Raw genomic sequence first — 20,743 nt, 5'->3', positions numbered from 1 at the left:
GTGCGAGTCCGTCACCGACATCTTGGACCCACACTCCCCGCACTTCTTGAAACCCGGACGCGGGGTCGAAGACGAAGTAGACATCTTCAGAAGGATTTTCACAAACGAACAGGTTCGAAGAACCGAGAAGAACAGAACTCCAAAGAGTCGAGGCGTTTTAACCGAGAAACACGAAGCAACACGTTCGCGGAAAAAACAGAACTGAGGCTATGGGCGTCGTGCGTCCTACTTATCACATCGGATGACGTCGGACGTCGGAGGAGGTCCTCGACGACGGCGCATCGACGTCATCGACGCAGACGCCGAAAAAGTTTCCGAAGCAGCACAGCTGTGGTGATTACATGTCATAGATATGGAATACGTCGGAGGACCCAATCCCCTCGAAACAAGGAAGAGCTAATACTCACCCAGAGGCTGCAGTCTTCCAGCAACCCATCGAAGCGGTTCACACCATCGCCACTCCGGAGTCACACCGCACCTGCAGAGTAGAAAAGAAAACATAAGGTTAGTCGCACAAGGAAAAAAGAACCATTTCTAAATACATTTCGATGCCGTGCTCTCGTGCTAACACTCACCTGCAGGAATACTGCACGGCGTCCTAGTAAGGAGTCCAATCCTTCATCTGGCACCTCCAAAACCACACCTGCAAAGGAATAAGCACAATAGTGAGAACTTTGGCAACAAAGAACATTTAAACAAACTGATACCAAGAATTGATTGGTACACAGACTTACCTCCTCTACAGGCCGCAGGATCAGTGACGCAACTAGAGCCAAAGAAAAGCCTATGAACATTAACATACCCCTGCATTCAGACGCAGGACGGAGAGTCCACCATTAAAACACCTAAGGCAAACGCCCACTCATGAAAGAAGTAGTGAGACAGAGAAAGACACGTGCAGACGTTCATCGCTCAGCTTCGTGCAACGCCCCAGTGGAGACCAGGTGAGCGTAACAAGATTTGCAGGATGTTAAACACTTTGGGTTTGGGTAAGACTCTTGGTATTTATGGTATCACGGTGGAAGTCTACAGAGCTTATAAGGACCTTTTTGCCCCCGGCCTTTTGGAGGTCTACTTGGTGGCCAAGTCACTGGGCAGTTTTCTAGGTGCCTTAATGGAGGGCTTGGTGGTTGTTCTACCCAAGGCTGATAGATATGCTGCAGAGTCCAGTTTGTTCACCCTAGCTCCTACAGGAAGGACTAGCAATATTGTATACAAAGAAGCATTGGTTTAGTTAATTAAATAAACTTCCAACTAGGACTAAAGTAGGAATTACTTAGCGAAGCACAGGTACACCTGCTAGTTCTAATATATATCAATGTTTGTATGCCAAATTCAAATAATTCCATTGGATTATCCACATCATAGTGTGTAATAAGAAACCCACATTGTTGCACCATGTATAGAATACAATTAAATTAAAACGCCCAAATTCATTCACAATTGTACATTAGTTACACCGGATGGCGAAGGATAAGTAATTCCAAATTGTCCCAAGGAGAAGGAGCACAATCGTAGGAGTAATCCGACTAGTTAAATACCAGTAATACATATTAGAATATTCCTGAATGCCAAAATGTAAAAATAATATTAACACCCCTAACCCCCCACATTATTAATCTGTAAACGAGGAAGGTTGGGGAGTGTGATCAAACATTTAACCAGTTAGGCTTCTAGCCTAAGGTTCTTAACATGGATGTCCCCGATTTCAATGCATTCTTAGAGAAGGTTAGAAAACAGAGTTATGCTAATAGAAAGAGAAAAAAAGATTGTTTCCAATTTCTTCTAATTGACATGCAATACTGGCCTTCAGTTTGCAAACAGGTGCAGCACCCCTGTTACATTGCTACTATGTGACTAGATGGTATTCAGTAAAATCTGCTCCACATTGCCACGCTGAACACTCGCTCAGCTTCAAACACTCCTCTGACATCTGCAACCTCCTTGAACTTCTGGATCTTGATGATCTTGCCCTCACTGAAACCTGCTTCAAGGACAGCTCTGTCATGAGTTTTGAAACACTTCTCCCAGAAGGTTACAAGATACTCTCTCTACGTAGACCAAACAGACCAGGTGGGAGAGTAGCATTGACATTTCCTGAGTGGATCCCTGTGTCTGTCATTCCCACTCAGGCCTACTCATCCTTTGAGTGCCTGGTCTGCAGGCTCTCCCCCTCTCCTAGCTCTTCACTCCTGCTGGTCACCTATCGGCCACAGGGACAGCCTTCCCTCTTCCTATCGGAATAGGTTGACCTGGCCTCCTCTCTCCTTTCCTCCTCTTCTCAACTCCTTCTACTGGATGAGCTCAACATCCATCTCGACACACCTGATTCCTCAGGTCCTTTCTGCAATCTTTGCCATTCTCTCTCTTTCCATCTGACCCTCTGGCCCAACGCTGGCAATACCTTGGATGCTCTCATCTCAACTGAACTGACATTCCTTTATCTATCCCTCTTAATACCATTCTCTCCTGGACTAACCACTCTCTCCTCTCTTCTCACTTGAAGCTCTCTTCTCCTCTGGCATCAGTGAGCCTGGCACTGCCTCCTGTTTACAAGGTCATCTGCCCCATGAAAAGAGGGTCAGTAGCTGCCTCTGCCTCTACCAACTCTGCTCCTTCTACTCCTGCGGCTGACTCCCACCATGACACAGCCCTCTCCAACTTTAACTTCTCAGTTTCCAACACTTTTTATATTCTTTCCCCTGTCATGAGGGTACGACTGAAGCCTACCAAAAAGTGCAACTCTTGGTATGACTCTGAACTGGCTGCCCTTAAACGCATGTGCAGGGCAGCTGAACAGAAATGGGATTCCTCGGGCGCATCCTCCGACAAACTGGCCTGCCGCCTCCTGCAAAGAAAATACAGACTCTGCATCCGCTCCAAGAAAAGAGTCTTTCTTCAAGCCTGCATCTCTGCGGCACCCAATAACACAGCCGAAAGTCTGCAAGGAACTAGCTAATCCCATCGCTGCCTCCTCCACCACTGTACCCACCCAGGCCCTTTGCTCGACCCTGGCTGCACACTTCACCTCATAATCACAGGATATCCAACTCCCAAGATGGAGGCCGGTGAGGGGAGACACACGTAGAGGCCTCTCCTGCTGGGCCGCTGATAATAAGCACCACACTTAAGCTTTGCTGACGTTGCCCCGAGTTGCAGGCACACACGGTCCCCGGGGGTGCCGAAGAGTAGCACGGCGTGAAACCCTGTGCTGCGATCGGAGCGTGTGGGACCCGCGACGGGGTGAGAGATTTAGGACGGCGCGGCCGGGACCGCTGACCTGCCAGGCTCAGCACTGTGAAGCGCCGCTGGAGGAAGCCTGATGGCGGGACAGGCGGTGGAGGCTGGTCCCCCCTTGGGAAAGGGGGTTGTAGCTGGATTTAGGCCCGGCATGGCGGAAGCTTCGGTAACGGAGAAGTGACGAGCGGGCTTCACCTGCGGCTGGCCCCGGGTGGTGTGGCGCTGGACCTGGCTGCTGGGGTATAGCGTGGGCCGGGCCCGGGCCGCCCCCGGCTTGGAGACTTGCAGTGGGGACGGACGCCACTCACTAGGACCTCAGTGGGGTCGTTGGGGCACTTGGACTGGGCTGCGCTGGTCCGGGGCTCCGGAGCTCGGCGCTGAGCCATCGGCCGCTAGCCGTAGGGGGAGGAGTGACCCCTGCCCCTGGAGTGAAGACCAAGACCTGAGGTGAGAGTGGAGAGAGGGCTACAGGAGGCACTTGAGTTTTGGAGGCCCAGTTGAGAGATTTGCTCCGGACACTGACCACGTCCTTTCATTAAATTCAGGCAGAGTGCCAAAAGTGGGTCGCGTGGCAGTGGGGAGACCGCCGCCCCAGTAGTAAAAGATCCTGCAGTCTAAGCTATTGTCTGGGGACTCTTACACTCTGTGTTTGCGCCTCTTTGTGTGAATATCCCGCAGGGGCGGAGAGACAACGGCTGCACTTGCAAGGGGCTCCGGAAGGCATCAAGGCTGAAAAGGTGGACTGACGCGGGGTCCCGACGGGCCTCTTATAGGCGGATCTGAGTGCTGTCAGAGGTGCCAAACGAAGAGATCTAGGGACTATTTGCTCTGGGCAGGAGACGCCAGAGCGGAAAGAGGCTACGCTGGTTGGCCCGGAGGAGTGGTGGAGTGTGGGCTCTGCGGAGGTGAGGGAGTGAGGCTTTCCCCTGCGGTGAAGGGAGGAACAAGTCAAGAAAGGAGACTGACACCCCGGAGCTGGATGTCTAAAAGCAAAGGAAAGGGAGGCCCCTTAGGGTCGCTCTCCGCCTCTTCAAAGCACGACCCGAGTTTGGTCCAGATGTGGTCGGTGCACACTGCCGAGCACCCAGCGCGGGAAGACACAAGTGGAGGGCCCTGAGGTACAAGGCCAACCAATCTTGCAGGGGCAGCAAGTGTCGAGGACGGACATGCAGGTCTGGTTTAAAGATCTGCAGGACTCGTTCATGTCCACGGTGCAGGAACAGTTCGCTAGCATGAAGGAGGACATGAAGCAGGCAGTTCAGGAGCTCCAGCAAGATGTTGCAAAACTTGGAGAGAACAGACACCTTGGAAAGGATCGTTCAGAATGCGGAAGATGAGCTCCAGCAATGTAGCGTCACAAAGAACTGGTTCGCCTGACGCATAACCTTGAGTTACAGTGTGAAGACTTAGAGAATCGGTCCCGGAGGGCGAACATTCGCATAAAGAATATGGTTGAGTCGGTGGAGGAGAAAGACTTGAGGAAAGCGGTGCAGGAGGTGTTTCGGGACATTCTGGACGAGGAAGAAGCAGAGGCAATTAAGATCGATAGGGCCCATCGAGTGGATCCCAGGAGAACAGGCGAACCGGGGGAACGCCCCAGAGATGTGTTGGTGGCGATGCCACCGTATCCACAAAAAGAGGAAATCCTGAGGAAGGCCAGGGAATGGATCACATAAAAATGAATGGGGTGGAAGTTTACCTATTCCAGGACCTCTCGCAAGGGACTCTTCAGAAGAGAAGGGCGATGGCCCCAGTGACCACGGAGTTGGTGAACAGGAAGATTAGATACAAATGGACCTTCACGTTTGGTCTGCTCTTCACTTGGGAAGGCAAGCCAAGGAGGGTGACTTCGTGTTAGGAGGGTCTACAGTTAATGGGCATACAGGAGGACGAGGGTGGCGACAAGCAACAGCCACAAAGGGAACTTCACAGCAAACGACTTTCGGGATGGAAGGAAATCCAACACAGAAAAAAAGCACTAAGGGATAAGAGGAGGAAGAGAATGGTCATTCCATGGCAGCGCTGGGGTGGCCGGTTTTGGAGATCGGCATTACGCTCCCCCCGGGGGAATCAGATTGGACTTAACGCAGCATTGGTCAATTGGACAGCGTCCCAGTGAGAGTCTTTGTGCCGGAATTCTACGAGAGAATTGGTAACGGTATGCAGGGTTTAGGAGTCCCCGGGTGTTACACCTGAGTTCTCTGAGGGGCAGGTGCGATGGACGGAACGTCCTAGCAATCTTAGATACCTGGGCCCTCCTCGGATTAGAGTTGGGGTAATGGGGGGAGTTGGGGTAAGTGGGGGTGGATGGGTGAGGTTGCGACGCTTAAACAGAGATGTTCTTGTTGAAAGTGACCAACATATTTGGGGAAGTTGAGAATACTGACTTATAATGTACGGGGTCTTAACACCCCGGTGAAGAGGAGGGAAGATATCTTACTCATGCAGGAAACACACGTTAGATTACGAGACAAAGCTAGGGTACACCTCCAGGGATTCAGGAGGATACTACAATCTAATTCGGCTGACAAGAAAGCAGGGGTTCCGGTGGCTTTCCATGATGGGCTGCAACTCCATATTCGCAATACTTTGAGCGACAAAATGGGGCGATGTGTGTTTGTCAAACTTGTAATGCAGGGGTTGACACTTACTTTGGCCTCGGTGTATGCCCTGAACATGAGGCAAGATGTGTTTTTGAGAGAAACCCTAGAGAAGCTGGAGGCTTTTGCGGAGGGGGAGATCATTATGGGGGGACATCTAAACATGGTATGGGATCCCGCTGTGGATCAGAGTTCGGGTTCCCGGCATGGTCAGGGAGTGCCGTCGACCCGGTTACGCGAAGTTGTGAAGCAATTGGCGCTGTGTGATGTCTGGAGGGCTCTGAAGGGTCAGCAAAGTGGGTTTACCTGCCACGCGTATGTATATAATACATGGTCGCGGATCGACTACTTTTGGGTAGCTGTGGGGCTGCTGGGGCGCATGCAGGAAGTGGAAGTGGGACCCATCTCCTTGTTGGACCATGCGCCGGTGTGGATAGAATTGCATACTCAGGAAAAGAGGTCGGGTCTCTGGCATTGGAGGCTACCGCGTGGTTTCCTTCAAGACCCGATGGTGGGAAACTTGATTAGGAAAAAGATAGAGGAGTATTGGGCCCTCAATGACAGTGGGGATATAAGTCTAGGCACAGCGTGGGAGGCCTTTAAGGCTATGATAAGGGGCAGGTGATTGCCTTGAAAGTGTCCAAAGATAGACAGCGTTATGCGTGGGAGAAGGAGCTGGAGTTAAAAATTGCTGAATTAAGAGGGGTCCTTGCTCGCTCTCCCTCACTACGATTGAAAAGAGCTTTGCGACATGTAGAGGGGTAGCTAGATGCGCTGTGTACAAAAAAAGCAGAGAGAAATCTCCTTTATCTTCGTCACCACTATTATATGAAGGCTAATAAAGCCGATAGATATTTAGCTAGGCAGTTAAAAGCGAAGCAGCAGGAGCGCTCGATTATGGGGTTAAACACATCGCAGGGGGAGATGGTAACCACCACGAAGGCCATGGGAGAAGTCTTTAGAGACTATTATATTCGTCGGATAACCCGAATGGGGATGCTCAACGTGCTTATCTAAGGGAGATAAATCTGCCCCGGTTGTCATGGGAAGATAGAGAAGCCTTGGAAGGTGAAATAAGCGAAGGGGAAGTCAGACAGGTGATAAAAGAACTTCGAGTTGATACTGCTCCCAGCCCAGACGGGTTCACAGCGGCATTTTATAAAAAAGATTCGGACATTCTGACCCCCCTTCTGGTAAAACTATTCAACTCATTCAGACAGGAGGGTACTGTGACAAATGATGAATGAGGATAAAGTCTTGGTCTTTCACAAGGTAGGAAAAGTTCCATTGCTCCCGGGCTCTTATAGGCCTATTGCTTTAATCAACTTGGACTCCAAGATGTATGCGAAGGTCCTAGCGGCAAGGCTGACCCCAGTGCTTCCTAATTTGATCAATAAGGATCAATCCGGCTTTATCCAAGGCCGGAAAGCACATGACGATATCCGCCGAGTCATACATCTGATAGAAAAGATTGGGATTAAGCAAGTTCCAGCTGTCCTCATAGCACTGGATGCCGAAAAGGAATTTGACCGGGTAGAATGGTCAATGCTTTTTAGGACTATGGAGGGCATGGGCTTTGGTGGGCAATTTATGAAAATGGTCAAAGCCAATTACAACACCCCCTCCATAAGAGTTGCATTGAATGGGGAGGTCACGGACAGAGTAGTGTTAATGAGGGGCACTAAGCAGGGATGTCCGCTCTCGCCATTACTGTATGCTGTATTTCTCAAGCCGTTATTAATCCAGATTAGAGAGCAGCATAAGATTATTGGGATGGATATGACGGGCATCCAGCATAAGGTGATGGCATATGCGGACGACATGTTGGTGCTCCTCACCGGTCCGACGCGCTCCCTCCCGGAGCTTTGTCGGGAGTTCGAGAAGTTTGGGGCCGTGTCTGGGTTGGAGATTAATAGGAATAAATCAGAGGTGCTGGTGTTGCAGGGGATGGTCGGGAGATAGCGCAGGTGGCGTCGTCCCTTAATCTGAAAGTAGCGAAAACTGGTATCAAATATTTGGGTGTCACCCTTACTGGGGCAATAGAGACTCTGTATGGGGCAAATTATTTGGGTCTTCTCGACAAGGTCAAAAAAAGATATTGAGCGCTGGAGCCCCTTGACGATCTCCTGGTGGGGACGTATGGTCACGATTAAGATGTCTGTCCTGCCAAAATTGTTATATTTCTTTCAGGCTCTACCGGTCTCAGTCACTAGGTCCTTCTTCCGAGCCCTCGCGAAATTAGTACATTCCTTCGTCTGGAGGAGGAAGCCGCCTATGGTTGCAAGGGAGGTTCTGACGGCTTCAGCATGGGGGCCTTGCGTTCCCGCATTTTCTTAGATACTACCAAGCAGCACAATTATGGGTCATCAAGGAATGGATGGGGGGCGAAGGGCGAAAGATATGGGCGGATCAGGATAGAGCAGTTGCGCGCTCCCAGTTAAGGGACCTCCTATGGAAAGGAGTACACATCAGGCACCCTAATTTGCGCATAAGTAAAGTGATGGGGTCCACTCTTGAAGCTTGGGATGAACAATGGGGGAAGGGAGTGATGACGAGCGTCCCAGGACCGTTCACCCCGATGTTTGGGAATCCTGATTTCCCCCCAGGGATGGAAGAGGGGGCTTTTGGGAAGTGGGTGCAAGAGGGCTGGACTAAGGTGGGGGAAATGTATCAGGACGGGGAGGTCAAGTCATTTGAGATTTGTACCAGGCTCCTCAATCTACAAGTGTCAGACAGATATAAATACAACCAATTACGGCACTGGTTAGGGACGCCAACTATAAAGCGGGCTGCGGGGAGGGATCTCACTCCCTTTGAACAGTATACAGTGACCAACTCTGGTGCGAAGAACTTTGTGTCCACATTCTATAGATTTATAAACCTTCAAACGGAGGACATCAAATGGAACTATATGAAAAAATGGGAACGATTGCTGGGGGGACCCATCCCCAAACAGCGGTGGAAGGATTTATGGGGGAATATCCCTAAGCTGACACGCTCCATTCAAGCTAGAGAGATGTGGGCCAAGATTGTTTTACAGTGGCATTACACCCCAGAGCGACTCCATATGATGTACGCAAAGGTGTCCAAACTCTATTGGAGGGGTTGTGGGCGGGAAGGAACATGGAGGCATATTTGGTGGGATTGCGAGAGGATACAGGTCTTTTGGGAAGAGGTGAAATCTCAGATGCAGAAGATGTTTCCTTATGTTGATCAGTTGGGAGTACAGGTTTGGCTGTGTGGACTGAGGGATCTTACAGCAGAGAGGTACTTGAAGATGCAATGGAGATGCTTCATGGGGTTGGTTATTTTGGCTTGGGCAGTGATAGCCCAAAACTGAAAGCAATGTGACCCCCATGGGGATCGTTACTTGGTTGCAGAAGGTATGGTCGCTGGTAGTGAAAAAGATGGTCATATGAGTTACAAGGTCTCCCTGGGGCCATCATAAAAGGATGGGGGTGGTTCTGGACTATTTACAATCGGACTACATGCTGCAATGGGGCCCACATAGGATCAAGATTTTGGACCACTTTCAAGCATAATCTACAAAGGTTGCAGGGGCTAATCACCGGTGGGGGAGGGGTAGTGGGGGGTGAGGGTGTTGAAAGTTCCGTTGGTTGTTGCTTTGATGAAATAAAAAAATAAGAACAGCGATATCCTATCCTCTCTCTCTCTTCCGCTCCACCTCATACACGAACATCTCTTGCACTGCCCTTGGCCACCCCCACACCACCTTCTCTCTTCTCTCTCTCACCTGTCACACCGGAGGAGGTCATTAGACAAGTCTGGTCTATGAAAGCCTCCTCCAAACAGGTGGACCCCTGTCCTTACAAAACCATCAAGGACAACAATGATTCTCTCGCCCCAGCCTTAGCCGACCTCTGCAACCTCTCCTTCGTCACTAGAGTTTTCCCAACTGCTCTTAAGCACTCCCTTGTGCATCCTCTCCTCAAACAACCTTCAGCGGACCCTTCAATTCCGGCAAACTATCGCCCGATCTCCATCGATCCTTTCCTGGGCAAACTTCTGGAGAAGCTGGCTATCTCTCAGCTTACCCTCCCATACTCAATCCTTTCCTGGGCAAACTTCTGGAGAAGCTGGCTATCTCTCAGCTTACCCTCCCATACTCAATCTGTTGGTTGCTTCCACGGCCACCAGTCTGGCTTTAGAGGTTCCAGAGGCACAGAAACTGCTCTCCCGAACACCTGAAGATCTGCTCTCAAACCTTGATTCTAACTCTCCCTCTGTCCTCATTCTACCCGATCTCTCCTCCTCCTGCAATACAGTGAACCACAATACCCATATCACACATCTCTGGGATACCAAGAGCATCACTGATGAGGCCCTGGCGTGGCTAACCTCCTTCTCCCTGACCGTCCATCCTATAGTGGAATTGGGGTCCTTTCTCTCCCTATGTGCGGTGTCCCCCAAGGATCTAACCTAGCCCCCTGGTTTTTCAATAGCTACATGGCTCCCCTGGCCTGTTTTATAGCCACCTTCATTTCCAACTTCCAGTGTTACCCAGATGACACGCAGCTCTCCTTCAGGCTACCCTCTCCCTTCTTCTCCTCCTCCTCCTCCTCCTCACTCATACCAGACTGTGTGTCCGCAATTCAGTCGTGGTGAGCTGCAACAACCTCTGTCTCAATGCCAGTAAGACAGATTGTCCTCATTGGGACACCTGCACCCGCCTTCCCTCTTTCTCTCTGGCCGGCCTACCTTGCCCTTCGCCTCCACCTACAAAATGAGTTAAAAAATCTGGGGGTCATCTTTGACTCCACTCTCTCCTTCTCGTCCCACATCGCGGACATCTCTAAAAAATCCCACTACCAACTGCACCTTCTCAGAGGTATTCTACCTTTTCTCACTTTCCCCCAGAGTCTCCCTGTCTCCAGAGCCCTGGTCCTCTGTAGGCTGGACTACTGCAACATCCTCTTTCTCAGCCTGCCCTCTTCTACCCTCCGTCCTCTTCAACTCATCCAGAACAGAACCGCAAGACTTATCCTTGGCCACAAGCCCAGGGACATTGTCTCCGGCACAGCCATCCTTCACTGGTTCCCCATGGCTGCAAGGATTAAGTTCAATACCCTTTGCAATGTCCACAAGGCTTTTTGGGGCCTGGGGCCACTTTATCTGCAACGCTCTCTTCCTAAATACCCTCTTTTGCGAGCCCTCTGCTCGTCTTCCTCCAACTCTCTGTCGGTGAGCTGCTTCTACAGCAAAGACTTTGGGGGAGTTCTTTATCCACTGCAGGTGCCTCCCTCTGGAACAGCCTCCCTGCCTCTCTCCGTCTTGAGCCGGATCTCCTTAATTTCTGGAAACTTCAAGACTTTCCTCTTCGCCTCCTCCTCCTCCTCTCTCCCTCACCCCTGCTAACCACCTCCTTCTGCTCTCTCGCTCTCTCTCTCTCCCTCTCCTTTACTTCTGCTCAGTCTTTGCCGACTGGCTGCCTTGGGTACCTTCAGAGCCTCACAGGTCCTAAGCCTCCCTCAGCAGTCTCCTGCACTTGCCCTCGGGCCTTGCACTTGCCGCAGCCCTACTACACTTGGTTACGACCCAAGAGAGTGGTATTTCTCTGCACTTAACCCATTTGTCCTCCCCCCCCTCCACCCCTTGCACTTCCTGCTTGGTTCACCCACATGATCTGAATGTACCATGCCTAGTAAAATCGCCTGTCTCGTCTTCCCTCTGTCTTCCCCTCCCATGCATGCGGTTGCACTTTGAAACACTTGTGTATAAGCACATAATAAATAATCAATCATAAGTCTGGCATCTTCTGGTCTTAATTACAATAATCAACCTTCTTCTCTTCTGTGTATTTTTAGCTTTGAGTTCTATGAATTAGCGATTTTACATTACTGTCATGGTGGGATGCAAAAACGAAATGCCAAGGGATCTAAAATATTTAATCATTTAATTCCCAAATTGCCACATATATTCTTGTATTTGGAATACAAGTTCTTTTGTATATTTGATTACATGGCAATTTCGGGACATAGATGGATTACTCATTCTTAAAGTAAAATTGATGAATATACTTCTTTTTGCGCCGTTTCTTGTGGGTAGCTGTGCATTTTTCAAATACCAAGACCGTTTTGTCAGCCATCTAGAAACGCTTCCCAAATCTTAAAAAGTAACTGCGTGTTAGTTTATCTATCAATGTGTGAAGGCTTGAGGTATGGGTGGGAGTATTAAGGAAAATGGATCCCTGCACTAATCTCTTTATTCATGCAGATAATGTCCTGCTGCGGGTTGCTGGGTTCTTGCGGGACAATGCTCTAAAGTCCCGTATAGTGAGGTAAAGTAGGGTGAACATTAAATGTTATGACCAGTTTCGGTAATACATCAAGTGCGATTAAATGATAAGTCTTGCTACTCCAGTTTTGTTTGAAGTGTTGCTTTATTGGCAACAGTTTGCCATGATCCTGGAGCATAGAAAGTGCCAACACGTGTTTCGACCAAATGTCTAAGTCAAGGCAGTTGGAAGGTGCTTGTGGAGCTCTTGATACAAAGTACCGTATTGTATATATGCTGAGTAGCAACTATCAGGCCAGCGAGGCCTCCGGATAGAAGATGAGCGGTCGCGCTTGACAGATTACCAAAACCGGTCATAACATTTAAGGTGCAGCGCCGCAGCAGACGGGGTTCTTACCAACCTTCTTTACCTCACAATGCGTGAAGGCACCTGAAAGTTATTATAGGTCTGGGGCCCAATATGCCCTTGGGGTAGTTATCCTTTTGCAAAACATGGCAGTGTTTACTTTACATATTCTTTTATTTCCATTGCTAGGTTGTGCAATGTACTAAATTCTGACCTAATCAGCTACATATATCTAGTTTAGACTATATCTTTCTGATTTTATTATTTGCGCCTTGCTCAAAGGCCAATCTAGATATTTTTGTTTACTAATTCAATTACACATTTGTTCTGTAAGGAACTCATGGTGGCAACAGTAAACACAGATACAGGTGATCACAGTTCAAGGGTGTTTATTGAACTGTAAATGCAGGGTGGAAAAACGCCTAACCTAAATCTAAAGTGGGAGCAAGGTTGACCATCAAATGAAAAATAAGGCAGTCCTTGTGGCATCTTATCAAAATAAAAAGGCCTATACTAAAAAACCTATTGCCAAATCATTACAAGTAATGACAGAAAGAATGTGGGATAGGGTTTTCAATAAAGAAAAGGAGTTCACAAAATAATAAGTCAGGATGTGATTGCCAGCGGTCTCCCTTCCCCACGTTTTGAGCACAGGCCAAAGTGCATCTCCGGAGCACAGAGCACAGGCTCAAGCTTTCCCAGCACAAGCAGACAGTCCCGTACCAGCTATCAGGTTTTCAATGGTTAAGTCTCTTTTCAATTAAAAAAAGTCTCTTGCCTTCAAGGGCCTAATGTATTTAACCACCAATAAACAAAGAGTTCCTAACCAAATGGACTTTGGGTGATGACTTTTCACCTCCGGATCTCCCTCATCCAGGTTCGAACCCAATGACAAGGGGGTAATTCACTTCCCCTGGTCTTCCAACATTTCTTGCACTCTCGAATCTTAATGTCTTTTCAAACAATTCACTATGGACATCCCTCGGTCGGGTTCACTCTGGTCAGCACACTGTTCGTGGGACTTTAGACTTTGCCCTTTCTCATTAGCATCCCTCTTCCGGGTTCACTCTTGCCAACGTTTGCAACACACTGTTCATGCGTTAGTTTCACCAAGCGGGATGCACTTCCCTTTGCTTCTCAATCATATGTGGGTCATAGACTTTCGACGGTACAGAGGATTTTACAAGACCCTGTATGACCACTTTGATCTCTTCTCGCCTTTTCCCAAGGCCTTCCGGCTACGGTAGTCTCTACCATCGGGTAATCGCCCAGCGTTTTCCATCAATAGTATCTTTAAGCCTTTCGAAGTTCAAATTAGCCGTTGGCTGCTTATAATTTAACACAGTTCGGTTTCTTATCAACACTCCCCTCGACTCACCGGCTGTGATGAACCGCATGGCTTTCTTTCTCCTTAGAGTAGTACAAGTTACTCTCTTACCTGGTAACGTTCTTTCGATGGGATGGTCCGACGACGTATTCCATATCTATGACAGTAATCACCACAGCTGTGCTGCTTCGGAAAATCTTTCGGCGTCTGCGTCCTGTGTCGATGTCGATAAGCTGTCCTCGAGGGCCTCCGTCGAGCCGACGTCACCGGATGTTATAAGTAGGACGCCCATAGCCTCATTTGTAGTTTTTTCCCCCAGAACGTGTGCCACCAATCTCCTGCCAGTATGACCACAGAAAGCCTTGCGGAAACGTAAGCTGCAATCGCATAAGAAATTCTGTAGCTGGGTATGCAGGGACGGAGCGATATGGAATACGTCGTCGGACCATCCCATCGAAAGAACGTTACCAGGTAAGAGAGTAACTTGTTCTTCAAGGGGATTGGGTCCTCCGACGTATTCCATATCTGTGACAGACTCCCAAAGCAGTACCAAAGGACCGCCTTGCCAAAGGCCAGATCCTGCCCATGGATAGAATCTAGGGAGTAGTGTTGTACAAAAGTATGGACCGAAGCCCAAGTGGCTGCTTCACAGATGTTACGAATTAGAACACCCCTCTGCAGGGCAGAAGAGGCAGCCAGACCCCTAGTAGAATGGGCCCGTAAACCTTCCGGAGGGTCCTTACCCGCCAAGCGGTAACATTCAGAAATTGCCAAGATAATCCATCTAGACAAAGTCTGCTTACTAACAGCTTGTCCCAAATGCCTTCCAGCGTAACCTATAAAGAGCTGATCATCCACCCTGACCCGGGACATGTGTGAAATGTACAAACTTAAAGCTCACCAAGGATCTAACCTATGGAGCCTCTCCTCATCCTTAGCAGGATGCGGAGGAGGATAAAATGCCGGAATAATGACCTTCTAGCTTAAATGAAATTCCGACACCACTTTCGGAAGAAAGGAAGGACGAACTCGAAATACAACCCTGTACTTATGAAACACAGTGAAGGGTGGCTTAACTGAAAGTGCCTGTAACTCACTCACTCTGCGAGCAGAAGTGACCGCAACTAAAAATACCGTTTTCAGGGTTAACAGTCTTAAAGGACAAGAATGTAAAGGCTCAAATGGAGCACCCATTAGAAACTTGAGAACAAGGTTCAAATCCCAACCAGCCACCTGGAAATGTGACGGAGGGAACACATCAGTGTGCCCTTCCAGAAACTGAGAAATTAAAGGAATTTTAAAATAAGAACACTCCTCAGACGAGCGCTTAAATATGGACAGCGCCGCCAGGTAACTTTTAATGGTACCCACTTGCAAGGCTTGTGGGCTAAAGAAAGCAAAAAAGACAGAACCACAGGAATGTCACATGAAAAGGGATCCACATTCTTAACCCTGCACCAGTCGCAGAACTTTCTCCAACGGCAACGATACAGGGACTTTGTTGCCGGCCGTCTGGCCGAAAGCAACACCTTCATCACGTCTTCAGGGAGGTCCCAATCCTTATACCTCAACCTTTCAGAAGCCAAGCGTGAAGGTTGAGGGATCTGACCTCTGGATGGAGAACCTCACCCCCGCCCTCCCATGACAGGCGATCGTCTCGGTAGGGAAGACGACGTGGAGGGCAGATGGACAAGTCGAGAAGGTACGGGTACCACGTACTCTGGGCCCATGCCGGAGCAATGAGGATCATCCGGTAACCGAATCTCCGTAACCTCCGCAACACTTGCGGGATGACGGGGACTGGAGGAAACGCGTACAGCAGTGGGAAGGACCACTCCACCACAAACGCGTCTCCTAAGGCTCCTCTGAGGAAATTCCCGCAAGCAGAACCTTTCGCACTTCCAGTTGACACTGGAGGCGAAGAGATCCACTTGAGGGGTCCCCCAATGGGCAAAGATCTCCAGGAGAATCTCTTGAGCCAACTCCCACTCGTCAGAGATCGCGCTCTGCCTGCTCAGAGCGTCCGTCGTCTCATTTTCATCTCCGGCCAGATGAACTGCTGAGATCAATATTTCCTGCTGGATGGCCCAGAACCATAGCTGCATCGCCTCCCTGCACAGAGGAAGTGACCCTGCCCCCGCCCCCTTTTTGTTGAGGTAGTACATGGCCATTGTGTTGCCCGTCAGAATCAGAACATTCTTTCCTCGCACAGTCGGCAGAAAAGCCTTCAGGGCAAGCCTGACGGCCCTCAGCTCCAACAGATTGATATGGAGTCTGGACTCTGACGGAGACCAACGACCGCTGACTGTCAACTCGTTGGCATGAGCTCCCCAACCCGTGAGGGATGCGTCCGTCACGATCGTCACCTCCGGTCAGGGTAGCCAAAATGGAGCCCCCCCCTCATCAGAGTGCCTTCGTCGGCACACCAGAGACGGTCCTGAGCAACCAAGGGCGGCACCTGAACGGGGTCCGACATCCTGCCAGAGGACTGTGACCACTGCATCTTGAGAGCCCACTGCATCTTGAGAGCCCATTGCAGCGATCTCATCCGCAACCGGGCCTCTGGCACCAGAAGAATGCAGGATGCCATGAGGCCGAGCAACCTCAAGAACTCGAACGCCGGGAGACTCTGGGCACGTTGGAACTTGTGTACCATCTGCTGAATGTGCAGAGCCCTCACCTGGGGAGGAAAACACTACACCAGGGATTTGTCGAGCACTGCTCCAATGTACAGGAGCCGCTGAGTTGGCGTAAAGTTGGACTTCTTTAAGTTGAGGGAGAAGCCCAGCTTGTGAAGGGAGTGGCAGGTGACAGACAGATGTTCCAGGACTTGCTCTGGAGAGCGCGCCCTGATCAACCAATCACCCAGGTAGGGGTAGACAGGAACCCCCCCTTTCCTGAGATACGCTGCCACCACCACGATGAGCTTGGTGAAAACCCTAGGGAAGGCGGTCAATCCGAACGGCAGGACCCGAAACTGAAAGTGCGAGTCGCCAACCGGGAACCTCAGGTACTTCTTGTGCTTGAGATGGATCGGCACATGAAAGTAAGAGCCCTTGAGGTCGAGAGACACCAACCAGTCCTGGAATTGAAGGGCCTGGAGTACTTGAGAAAGAGTAACCATCTTGAACTTGTCCTTCCCTGAGGAGCTTGTTCAAACCGCGCAAGTCCATGATGGGTCTCAATCCCCCGTCTTTCTTCGAAATCAAAAAATAAGGGGAATACCATCCCTTGTTCCTCTCCACTACAGGCACCAGTTCTATGCCGCCTTTCTCCAGCAGGGACTGAATATCCTGCGCAAGGAGCGGATCTGGACTCTTCGAAGAGAGATTCCCTGGTGGATTGTCGTGAGGCCTCTGCCGGAAAGGAAGACAGTAGCCGTGGGCAATGATCTCCAGAAGCCACACATCTGAAGTAATGGAACGCCATTCTACAAGATGCTGCGCCAGCCTTCCCCCCACCCGGTGAACCATGGGACATGGCCTCATGACTGAGCTGAAGCGGCTGCGGCATTGCCTGAGGGTAAAGAGGCAACTGCCCGAGCGGCCTTGGCACCTCGAGTATCCTGTTTTCCACCTCTGGCACTCCTACGGTGGCCCCTTTGGCTTGCAGCTCCTCTCGATCTACTAAAGGAGGAGTAATATCTAAAGGAACCTCCCCTCCATTGCTGTCGCCTAGGACGAAAAGGCGGAGGTTGGCAAACTGCAGCGCTCAATGACTTTGCTGCAGCTTTGGAGGTATGCAACCTCTCAAGGCTCTTGTCAGCCTTGCTGCCAAAAAGTTGTTCACCATCAAAAGGCATGTTGAGGAGCCGGGCTTGCACATCAGGAGCAAACCCCGACTTCTGCAACCACGCAAACATGCGTATTATGGTGCTCGCCGCCATGGACCGGCTGACACAATCTGCCATGTCCTGACTCGACTGAATGGACTCACACATGCATCCTTGCCATCCTGCACCATGGCAAGAAAACCATCCTGTTCCTCCCCTTCGGGAATATGATCAGCCGCTAACGAAATACAGTTCCACAGAGTGTGCGTGAAACGTGACAAGGCACACATGGAGTTGGCTGCCTGCAAAGCCATACCTCCTGAAGAAAACACTTTCTTTGCCCAGCCATCAAAATGCTTGTCATCCCTATCAGGAGGGATGGTAGGGTACGACGCCTGCTTTGCTGGGGCTGTAGCCACCTGCACCACGAAACTTACCAGAGTGTGGTGGGTGGTCAAGTAGCAGGGGTCGCTACTGGCTGGATGGTATTTTCGCGGCAAAGACTTGCTCACTGCCGGGAGACTCTCCGGGGCAGTCCAAGCCCCGCCACCCTTCTTTGCAAGGCCATATGGAATGGCAGTACCAGGTCAGTTGGAGGACCTTGGTCGAGGATATCCGTCAGGTCATCCTGCAGAAAATCCACTGGTGGCGCAGACCACCCCAAGTATTCCGTTACCATCGACATAAGACGCCGGTACGAGGACTTGGCATGGGTGCCAGGCTCAGGCCTACAGAACTCCACCTCCGGAGAGGTGTCCAGACCACTGGCATCATGCAATGACTGCCGCAGGTCTTCAATTTGGCTATGGCCAGACAAAATCTCATCAGGTACCTCCTCAGGAACCATACCTTCCTCAGACCCTTCATCCACCTCAGAAATATAATCCAGAGGCTGGAATGAGGGCACAGAAAAAGGGACAGACATTTTTAGCCTTGGCCAGAGCCTTTCTAAGGGGTTCCACCGTGCCACAGGGTACCTCCAACAAAACAGCCTCGAAAGGCGTCGAGGGCGTCAATGGTATCGGCGTCGAGCGTGGCGCCGACAGCTTTGACACAGTCCTCGAGGGCAGAGCCCCAAGCGTGTCCTTCGACAGCCTGGGCGCCGCATGCGTCGATGTCTTCTTCAAAGACTTCACAGGCTCCGACAGTCTCGAGGGCGTCGAGGACCGGGACCTGGAACAGGCATGTCTAGAGCGACCAACCTTGTCCGACCGTGACCTCGAAGGCGCCTGGAATGGCGGGACCGAGACCCCCCCCGGACCAACGATGACTATGCGAAGAGTCGCCTCTCGAATCGTCAGTTGAAAGGCTGGTGGACTTCGACTTCCGGGGCTTAGCCACCTTACCTACAGAAAGCTTCTTCTTACGCTCCCGCGAGACCTTCGAAGTAAGCGACTGGCAGTCCAGACAGTCATCCGTGTCGTGGTCCCCACCGAGGCACCAGAGGCAAGCGACGTGCAAATCCGTCAACGACATCTTGGACCCGCATTCCCAACACTTCTTAAAACCTGGCCGCGGGGTAGTAGAAGACGAGGACATCATAGATATTCACAAACAAACAGGTTCGAGGAACCAAAAGAACAGAACTCAGAAGAGTCGAGGCACGCCGAGATCTCCGAAGCGAACACGTTTGCGGAAAAAACGGAACTCAGGCTACAGGCGTTGTGCGTCCTACTCATAACATCCGGTGACGTCGGCTCGACAGAGGCCCTCGAGGACAGCGTATCAACGTCATCGACGCAGGATGCAGAAAGATTTTCCGAAGCAGCACAGCTGTAGTGATTACTGTCATAGATATGGAATACGTCGGAGGACCCAATCCCCTCGAAAAGGTTGCTACTACAGAGACAAGCGTCTCTCCCCGGCTTGGTAATCAGCGTAGGAGGGTCTCGTGTTCCGTTGACATCTGTTGCAACAGACGTTGGCTATTGTTCGCAGTCTTATTATTTCTTCTGTGGAGGTTGAACAGGCCTTTGTCGGAAAGGGCAAGGTCGCTTGTCTACTTGCCACCCTCTCGGTCTGCACCGTCTTTCTCCTCCTCTTGAACTGTCGTGCTGAGTTAGCACTCACTTCATGCACTCTGCCTTGCTTGTCCTGTGCTCCACCTTTTATCCCTGTGGGGAAGGTAAAGAGCCGTCAAGTGTGTGTGATTCTGGTCAATTGCCTGACTTTGCCTGTACCTTGTATTGGGACAGGTCAGGTAAACGGCTCTGGTGATAGTCTTGTTGTCTATCGTGCTGTGCGAAAGTGTTCGTGTCGGGAGGGGGCGGGCAGTGTTTTGGAATATACTAATCGGTAGGATGGGGGAAAAGTTGTTGAAAGAAGGGGGTACCACGTCTTACCCATCTGTGTCCCACTCCCAAAGGACCCCCCCGATCCAGGTGATCCTCACTCACTGGTCCACTGGATCCAATAGCGATGGCCGGGTCCTGGCCACCTGGATGACAGATCCCTCGGGACTAGCTAGGGAGACACCTGCAGGTTTATCACAGTTTCCTTTAAGATATTTATATTTTATTTTGTAGGACTCCCTGAAAGCAAACTATTATTTTTAATTAAACTAGCCACTGAGGGCTGAATTCCTTTAAGTTGCTATCTTGGCTAGGAAGACAACGACACCGGCATATGTGCACATTTGCAGGCTGACCCAAATGCAGAGGAAAAAGGGACTTACGCATTTTTTCTTTCCAGATTCTGAAGGTTTCCTTTCAGGTTATTGTAGGCTGATGCTCGGGACTTTAAATCATTATCAATTTGAGTAACTCCCTAAAACAAAAATGACAGAAAAACAAATCAGAGGAAACTTGGTATGTTTTCAACTCCTGCTAGAAACCACTGTGAAAGCCATCATTTTAGCTGAATATCATTATCTGATGCAAAATTAGCTGTATACGACCACCTACAAAGTTAAACATTTTTCGCAGATCATGTATTCCAAGTAATCTCCAGAATTAAACCCATCATGTCACTGTAACATCAGCCAATAACTCGCTGTATAAGATCTGTAAAGAAACATAGCCTCTTAATCACAAATACATGCTCAACTTTACCAAAGTGATTGTACACAAATGTCTGCAGCTCCAGTCAATGAGGCTTTTTTAAACAAAAACTACACATTTCTAGTTGTAGAAACAACCTAGGAAATTGTTTTCTATATGTAGGTACCAAAGGACTGAAGACCATGCTAAAAAGACCTTGAACAT

The 20,743-nt window shown here is 50.0% G+C and overlaps 1 protein-coding gene across 1 annotated transcript in view; it reads right to left on the bottom strand.

Annotated features, from left to right (window-relative positions):
• The window catches only part of ATP6V1C1 (ATPase H+ transporting V1 subunit C1), a 1,238,716-nt gene that overhangs the window by 550,120 nt on the left and 667,853 nt on the right, over nt 1–20,743 (bottom strand). Inside the window, exon 6 of the mRNA XM_069621464.1 lies at nt 20,215–20,306. Within this exon, the coding sequence (XP_069477565.1) occupies nt 20,215–20,306 (92 nt within the window). The remainder of the gene's footprint in view (nt 1–20,214; nt 20,307–20,743) is intronic.

Source organism: Ambystoma mexicanum, chromosome 5q, assembly GCF_040938575.1.
Source record: "Ambystoma mexicanum isolate Mex_15411 chromosome 5q, UKY_AmexF1_1, whole genome shotgun sequence".
NCBI lineage: Eukaryota > Metazoa > Chordata > Amphibia > Caudata > Ambystomatidae > Ambystoma > Ambystoma mexicanum.
Note: the sequence above shows the minus strand (reverse complement) of the source record. Positions and strands in the feature narration are given on the sequence as shown.